We start from the raw sequence: 9276 nt of genomic DNA, 5'->3' as shown, positions 1-9276 counted from the left end.
TAGGCTCACCAGGAAGATTCCTAAAACACCAGTTTTTGTTTCCTACAAATTAACAATAAACTGTCCTAAGTATTAAATTAGTTACAAAGTGTGTTGTTTGTATATCTAAATTTTACTACTTGTGAGATATTAGATTGAAACATGTTGATGGTATAAATAGGTGTTATATGAAATACACAATAGAAATTTTGACCAATTCCCAAATTGAGACTTTTATATTTCTGAAAGCCACTTTTTATTTTTAAATGAAACAATAACAATTTCAATGAATAAAAATTTAAAGGATATTGCATGACATTTCAGAGGTAGATGACATGGAAGAAGTATCAGCAGTTATCCATTTGTAACACGTAGCACTTCAGGACGTTGAGATAAATATCAACCTTTTTACAGTCATTGTCTAGGCAACTGATCATGCCATAAAAAGAACGAATGCTAGCATCTTCATCATTGGATTTGAAGATTGGCAGGCTGGACCAGGCAGGATAGTTTCTTTCTTCATCTCCATTCTGAAGCTGATCATCAAAAACATATTCAACTATCAATTATATTATAATATTTTATTGCCTATTCCTTCTAAATGCTCAATTAATTTGTAAGAAGTTAGGATTGTCAAAACCAGCTATGTGTATGGATTTCTAAAAGAGAAATATTTGTTGCTTGCCTTTTTGTCTGATCAACTACATTCTTAACAGAAGTTGACAAATGGACAATCAGTAACTTACTTGCTTTTAGACAAAGATTTGAAAAAAGAGCAATAAAGGAATAGATGTTTATTATATTGCATAAGGAATGCCCCTTTGTCTTCAGAAGTCCCTGAATTGCTTTTTGTGAAAATAGGTCCTGGCATTGAAATATTGTCCATTTTTTCTTTTCATTGAAAACAGAATTTTTTCTCACATATTTTATTTTTGGTTAAATCAATTCTTCATATAATGTGAATATTCTTAACCCAAGATGCAATGATGTTTATACTTGTTGGTTTAAGATGTAAATAGTCATGGGATGGTAGAGCTAGCCTTACCTGATCAGGTACTTAGTTGTCTTGGTGGCATTTTTTGGACCCAGAAAAGTACTGTCCAAATTAAAATGAGGAGCCCTTATGTTTTCCTGAGAGCCCTGTGATGTAAGGTTCTAAATAAAACTCTTCTTAGAAAGTTGGAATTGTCAGCCTCCAATTAATAGTATTGCTTTTTAGCTATTTGGATGTCACAGAATTTTTTCTTGTTCTTATTTTTGTTATTGTTTTGTTTGTTTGTATGCATTTTAAGTGAACTGCTTCAAAACTCTATGCTTGCTTTGCTTACCTCTTTTATAAGGAGAAAAGTGAAAAGACATATGTGGAACTACTCACCATTCTGTTGATGATGGAATTCACCCCCTGCTCGACTGAGTTGATCTTTAGCTTTATGTCTGTGGCTTTGGAGATGATAGTATCAGGGATATTTTTCAATGTAGATATTTGACGCACTAGATCATTCAGAGGGCTTTTCCAGGCTTTCAAAACCATGTGCGCTGATTTCAGTAGAGCTCCATACTAAGCAATCACATTTGAATAATATAATAAAGTTAGATAAGACAGGTTGTATTCAAGAGACTGAAATAAACTTCCTTTTTTTCTAGTCAAATATGAATTTACAATCCGTCATATTTGTATAAGTTATATAAGACACACTGTAGAAGTGTAAAATATTGTAACTGCATTGTAAAGTAGAATTCTAGAGTGAATTAAATTCAGAAAGTTCAATGGAGTGCTTTATGTAGTTTCTAGAGAAGTGGTGACTCTTATGAAATATCATCTTGATTTTTATCACTTTCCTTCATTATTTCACTATGCTTTAAATAAGAATTAAATAGACACAAAACATTTGCCATTAAGGAGAACATGGGGATACATTCTAATTGCACAAATACAGAAGGATGAATGATAATTTTCAATCAACAGAATATTATGATGGTTTATGTAAGAAGTCATAAGTGTGAGGTGACAAAATAATAATTAGCAAAGTCATGATATGTACACTTCTAATCACACAGCAAGATGGTATATGAATAACATAAAGTACACATTGTATTCCTTTCTTCAGTTGACTTTTATTCATGGCACAGGTGAGGACAGTTGGGGATAAATATTTAATATTGGAAACCAAAAGAAAGCCATAATATTTCATACTTAAAGGTCAAGAAGAGATGGTGAACTGGTTACTAATACAACCAATTCTGTCCACACAGAATCCATTATGAACATAATAAATACAACTGCATTGTTATTTTAAGCCTGCATCAATATGTTGCATCATAGCCTTGAATTTCAATGGCAGTTTAAAAATCCCCTACAGAATAGTATGAACCATACAATTGGTGGATAGAGGAAAAGGGTTCTCACTGTGGACAATTTATAGATACATGTATCTATAAATTGGCACATTTCACTTACAAGTCATCAACTGGCAGTATAGTTTTCCTTTTATTACATATTCTGTCTCTATATTCCCACAAAAATGATTATCATTTAACTTTATTATATATTCTGTCTCTATTTTCTCAGACTCATGATTTTCCTGCCTATATAATACCTTTAACCACTTACAATATGGAAAATCCAGTGTATTTTTTCAAAGTATTGCTGAAAACTATATTGTGTGTGAACTCACATGTGTGTGCTTGGCTTGTTCTTTGTTTTCTGGAATAGGGAGTGAAGTAGTGTGGCATCTCGTGAGGCTTTTGTCTTTGAGCCCAGGCACTTTAGCATAATGGGTTTCCTGGAATTGATGAAATATTCAGATGAGATCAGAAATTGTGAAAGGGCTAAATGAACAGAAAGTAATGAATTTAAAGTGAGTACTAAAAACTGAAACTAATATATTACATAAATGATCCTGAAAACTATTTTGATTAGGATTCAGGTACATATTTTCTCCTTCCTTTTCTTCTCTTCAACCCCTCCCACATCTTCTCTCTGCTATCATCAACCTTCTCCTATCATCCCACTCATACTCCATCTTAATTCTTGGCATCTTTTTAAAATTTATTTTTCCTAGCCAGGGTTTCTTTGTGTCCTGACAGAGTTTTGTACACCAAGCTGGTCTTAAACTCACAGATCCACCTGCCTCTGTCTCCCAAATGCTGGGATAAAAGATGTGTTCCAGCACATCACTACCTGATCTCTTGGCATCTTTTTAATTGATTATTATTGTTACTTGCACTTACTCTCTCTCTCTCTCTCTCTCTCTCTCTCTCTCTCTCTCTCTCTCTCATACACACACACACACACACACACACACACACACACACACACACACCACAAACATGAGGGTACGCTCATACCAATACCTGGTGTGTCTGTTTAATACTTGTGTATATATTATTTCAGGGATGATCATAGAGTATTGTATAGCCAATTAAAACATTCATTCCCAGGGGATACTTTTAACGACACTTTAATCTTTATCTGTAGTATCAGTTTATATCCATCTACATTTCAAGTTTCCCAGCCTTCTCTTTACTGTGTGCAGTCTTTATAGATGTGATTTGTCAAACAGATGCTAAAATCAGCAATTCTCCAATTACCAATTCTTTTACTTGCCATTTCTAACAAATGCCACATTTTCCAACATTTTTTGCAATTATCTTCCCACGTACACAAGAAACCTCACTTAGGTCTACAATTAGGAATATAGAATACAATTGTGTTGGTTATGACTAAAAAGTCTTAAACCCTGCACAGAATGTACTAGAGTACATAAGTTATGAGTCAACTAAAATGTAAACATATTTATTATTTTCAAATTAATCAGCATTCAATTATTGTATGTACTTTTATATCTTTATTTTTGGTAGTATCCATTACTTAAAACTGGTATTTAAAACATTATTTTTTTTATTAACTTGTGTATTTCTTATTTACATTTCAAGTGTTATTCCCTTTCCCGGTTTCCGGGCAAACATCCCCCTAATCCCTCCCCCTCCCCTTCTTTATGGGTGTTCCCCTCCTCATCCTCCCCCCATTGCCGCCCTCCCCGCAACAATCTAGTTCACTGGGGGTTCAGTCTTAGCAGGACCCAGGGCTTCCCCTTCCACTGGTGCTCTTAAAGCATTATTTAATACTACCATTAGTGAATTATTTGATAGTTTAAAGAAATTTTGAGATGTTTTTGTTGATGTTCCCCATCAGGAAATGTAAATGATAGAAACAACAACATGTAAAAAGATTGCTAGGAAGAATAGTCTTTGCAAATATTGAACCTACTTCTACATCCCAGCTATGTTCAAAGGTCATATATTGTGACTTTGTTGACTGGAGTAGAATATCTAACATACAGTCTTCAAAGTGCTGCCATCATAAAGACATAACCAACTGTATATGCCAGACCTTGTTATCATTAAAACTAATATCTTGGAATTCATTATAGTTTAGAACATTTGGGAATCTGAAAAGCAGTTACATGCTTTCTTGCTCTCTCTGGTTTTGCCCCAGTGTCTTTAACTCTACTTAATTTTTGCAAGTCACTGCAATGGATATTCTTTTATTACAAGTTTGCAGTATCTAGGGAAAGGCAACTGGCTAGAATGGTAGAAAAATGTGTGGAGGGGAAGGGAAGAAGGAAAAGAAAGGGGATACTAAAATTAGTGATAACTAAAATTAGCAGCTATTTAAAGGATTGCATGGTAATGTATACATTATAAGCTTTCTAATACATATAGATATATGAAGACAATCTAATGAAATAGCCAAATAATTGAGGAGACCGAGCTCCATCTGACTTCCTCTTGTCATTAAATGAAGACTTCTATATGAGTACCAGGATGTATCTAATTGAGTTATTGGCCAAAGGGGTTGGAAACCATTAAACAACCCTAGACGTACTATTTCAAAGACTATAGCTTGTTCTCCACAAACTGGAGGTAAGGGCCCATTGCTAAAGACAACATCTACACAACTCATTGAACATAAAATAGTTGAGCTGATGGATCCATAGAGCCTTCACTGTTGTGTGCTAGCATTTTTGTCATGATAAGGTACTCTGCACACTATCAAAAGAGAATCATAAACATCAATACAGCCACAAATCCTTTAATCTAAAACGGTATCCTGCCTGCAAATAATGCTAGGACAACAGTGGTACAAAGCTTGTAGAATTAAATAACCAAAACCTGACTAACAAAATTCCAGAAAATACTGAACCCATACCTAACACTGCCTAGGTGAACAAAACCCTGAGACTGGACAGCCTAGAGATGTAGGCAAAATCAAATGTTACTCTTCTAGAAACAAAGACAAATAAAACCAAGGAAATCTAGAGAAATAAAATGACTGCTAATGCCCTTGTGCTATACTCATAGATCAGAGCCTTGTTCAACTATCGTCAGAGAAGCTTCTTTCTGCAGAAGAACAAAGACAGACACCCACAGACAGACAGTTTGCAGACAGTGTCAGACCTTGAAACACATCTCTAAATGGGATGTCTTTATCAACTCCCTGTAACTTCGAAGTCATAGAATCATGAAGAAGATGTCATGGAAAAAATGTAGTAGCTAAAGGGGAAGGAAGACACAAAGAAATCAAGGCTCTCTAACTCAACATGATTTATATCCATATGAGCTCACAGAAACTGAGGCAGCATGCACAGGGCACAGATGACTCTGCACTAGGTCCTTTCTAACTCTGGTTTCATTTTTTATTGGATTTCAGAGTTCAATAATGAAGGGATTGATCTGTTTTTTTGTGTACTCTCTTGAATTCTATGTTTTGTCCAATTTTGATGTATTTATTTTTGTTTTATCTTATTTTTATTTATTATTATAATTTAGAAGTCTGTTTTTCTCATGAGAGACACAAAGTGAATGGATTCCCCAGGAAAGGGTAGGTGGATACATGGAAAGAATCTGGAAGGGATAGATGGAGGGAAAACTGTAACTGATATATATTATGTAAGAAAAAAATCTATGTTCATTAAAAGGGAATAGTCAAGTGATAGCTAAAATTAGGAACTATTTGAAGATATATCGGTAGATAGATAGATGATAGATAGATAGATAGATAGATAGATAGATAGATAGATAGATAGAAGATAGACAAGCAGACAGATTGATGGAAGTGAAAGTAACCCATTAGATAAAGGAATAGTGAATCAACATTTCCTTTGTTGTTTTGTATTTCTTTATGTCATAAAAGTAAAATTAAATAAATATTAAACAGGAGATAAACATTGAAATAATTGTGTTTCAGTCAATATTCTACATTTTATTCAAGTATTCTCTTTCTGGCCCTATATTTCAATAACTGCTGTGTTCTTCTTGAGAAAGAGTGCTCATTTGAAATTTAGATCATAATGCTTTCTGCTTTAGGCTCTACATACAGTATATCAACCATTGTGATTGAGGTTTGATTTGCTAAGAAGCCAGAAGTTAGTGGGAGTACTTACAAATTCAGTGAACATCTCTGAAACTTCTATACTGATATTATGAGACATACTGCCTGCTAAATCAAACATGTCTTCCAAGAACATAAAGCAACGGACGTTCCTCATTGCACAGAAGGGCACCGATGCCACATTCTTCCACAAGAACAGGTTGGTCACTAGTAGGAGCAGTATCCCTGTTAAAAAAAAAGTAGAGAACCTACTATGAGATATATTCTTGTGAGGTTGTTAAATGCCATCTTATCAGTGGAAGACTTCCTGTCATCACAGTGACCTCCTATGAAGAAGCTGTTTTGTTTTGTTTTTGCTGTTGTTGTTTTATTTGTTTGCTTTTAATCACTGTAAGAGTAATGGATAAAATAAGTTAAGTAATCATATTTTCTCATATTCTCATTTTGAGACATAACTATACTTTTTACACTTTTAAAAATCACACCCAAGAGTATACTTCATTCTACAAACGGGTGGAACTTAATTTGAGTCAAGGCAGGGTGTTCAGATCATTTAATGTCTTGTGACTTGCTTCTGATTTTCAGTAGTAAAAGTTAAGTTATGAGTTTGTAGAATTTTTAAGAAACATTTATTTAATCTTATGTATATTAATGTTTGCCTACACTTACATAGGTGTACCATATCTACACCTGTTGTCCATGCAGGTTATGAATGCATCCAATTTCTTAAATTTTAAGTTATATGTAGTTGTGAGCAGTCACAGGGTGCCAAGAAATGAACAAAAGTTTTGTTCAAAGCAGCAATGGCTACCCCTGATCCAAGTGTTAAATTTCCCCTAATATTAGATGGGGCACCAGTGTGACAAGGACAGCTCTGTGAATTAGTTTTATCTTCAAACTATATGGGAATAAATACACAACTGTTTACTGATGCTGATGATGTAGAAAGTTGTCAATAAATTATTCCATAATCTAAAATAGATATTTCTGCATCATAATGTCACATTTCCTCCTTTGCCAATAGCTCCCTATTTTGTGTAATGCTATTTTAACATTTTTGATAATGACCAAGATTAGTTTCATCATCAATTTTCTTTTGAATAATGCATGCATCAATATTTAACATTTGAGTATCAACATGTGTTTATTACAAAGAAAATTCTATTATTTTAGTGGCACTATCAGAAAAAACTTCTGATTAACATCTTTGATAAATAGAATTGAAAATTTGCAACTGTAAATTAGGGTATTGGTAAATTTTATTCATGGAAAAAATCTGAGCATAAACACATGCACACATGTGCATGCACAGACACACACACACACACACACACACACACACACACACACACACACATCATCTGGTTTTCAGCTATAGAATTTTTGTAACCTAACCAGTCCTTATGACTTTGTCTTGTGATTTAATCGCATCAAATCTATGCTTGTTGTCCATTCATCTTGCTTGTAAATAATATCAACTTTAAGCAACTTTACTCACATTTTTTCTGTCATTTAAGATTTCATATGTTTTGATAGTCAATCCATATCCCCCAACTCTTCCAAGCTCCACATGCCCTTTCTCATCCACACATCTTGTGCCATTAAAAAAAAATTAAGACCAATTTGCAGCTGCAAGTATTCTTGGAGGTGTGGTCTTCTACTAGATTCTGATCCAGTTACCAGAAGTCACACTTAAAAAATTACCCTCCTCTCTCTCAGAAACTTAGAATTGTCAATAGCTTCAGCGGTAAAAGATTGTGTGTCTAATGCCCCTGCTATTCTGGTATTGATCTTGTATGAATTTGCACAGATTTTATGCATAATGAACGTGTATTTCTTTTGAGTAAAAAAAATTTAGGCTATATTAATGCACATCTGTTATCCTCATTGATTTATCCTTGGAATAATAATGATTACATCATTCTAATCAAGCAGCTCATAGTAGAGAAACAGGAGTCAGAGTAAGCTGCTTTCTCCTTCTGTAGTTATAAAATCTATAGTGTGGTTTCATTACAGTTAAAACCTCAATATCTGTAGTTTGGACTTTGTAAAAGTTACCATTCCATATTCCGAAACTTTTTTTTTCATTCAATTGTGTAGACATACAACTTTATACTGATAAATATCAATAATATTCCTCTTTTCTAAATTAGTTCACTTAAGAAAACAAAAATATTTCTCTAGACATTACTATATATTCTTTTAAGTAGAAGTCTCCATTGTGAGAACCACTGGTCTAAGAGTCACTAGTTACTGTCTTGAGAGAAAATTAGAAAGTAGTTCTCAACTTTTTCTGCTTTACTTCTTTGGGTTACTCATTAATGAATATCTGTTAATTTCATATACAAAGATAATAATGCCAAAAAAGTAAGCTTTCCAATCCATCTTTGTACAGTTATGAAATAATTAAGGTCAACTAGAGGAAGTTCAGAGAAGAGCAACTTACAGGAACTTGGTTGAGTCAAAGACAGCTGCATCTCTGCGGAGTCCCACTGCAGCTTGGCCGTTGATTCAGGAAAGCTATTTCACCAAGTCCTGTTTCCAGTTAACTTTCCACCTCCTATATAGTGCAGCACATCATCCCCAAGGCCACACACTGCTAGGGGGCAGGAAGAAGCAATGTCTGGAATCCAAGTTGAGGATACCATTACTCTCACCCATCATTAGCTAATAGCCTCATTACAACTAACCTTGGTATATAGGCATTATTTACCTCATTTTTATGCCATGACTATGATCTGAGTTATGTCGTATCTCATGAGAGCCATTTCTAATCCAAGAAGACTGATGTGAATTTACCATATCCAGGGTTTCCCTGATAGTTTTTTTGATCTTATAAGTAACAACCGTAGACTATGCCTCCAGACCCGAGTTTAAATCAAAGCCAAACATACTTGTTTCTC

At 34.1% G+C, this 9276-nt stretch overlaps 1 protein-coding gene across 2 annotated transcripts; it reads right to left on the bottom strand.

Moving 5' to 3' along the window:
• Positions 1-326: 326 nt before the first annotated feature.
• LOC116883869 (prolactin-2C5-like) lies at positions 327-8909 on the bottom strand. Of its 2 annotated transcripts, none has more exons than XM_032885134.1 (5): positions 8820-8909; positions 6426-6598; positions 2655-2762; positions 1355-1537; positions 327-515 (listed from the first exon to the last, which is right to left on the bottom strand). In XM_032885134.1, exons 1-5 carry the CDS (start codon positions 8848-8850, stop codon positions 327-329), a joined length of 684 nt encoding a protein of 227 aa, XP_032741025.1. In that variant the 5' UTR covers positions 8851-8909. The 2 variants fall into 2 exon arrangements, with proteins under 2 accessions (XP_032741025.1, XP_032741026.1); XM_032885135.1 differs by having other exon boundaries at positions 327-509; positions 8820-8850.
• Between the last annotated feature and the right edge of the window lie 367 nt (positions 8910-9276).

The sequence above is a fragment of the Rattus rattus genome, chromosome 14 (assembly GCF_011064425.1).
Source record: "Rattus rattus isolate New Zealand chromosome 14, Rrattus_CSIRO_v1, whole genome shotgun sequence".
Lineage (NCBI taxonomy): Eukaryota > Metazoa > Chordata > Mammalia > Rodentia > Muridae > Rattus > Rattus rattus.
This window is presented reverse-complemented; position numbering and strand designations above follow the sequence as displayed.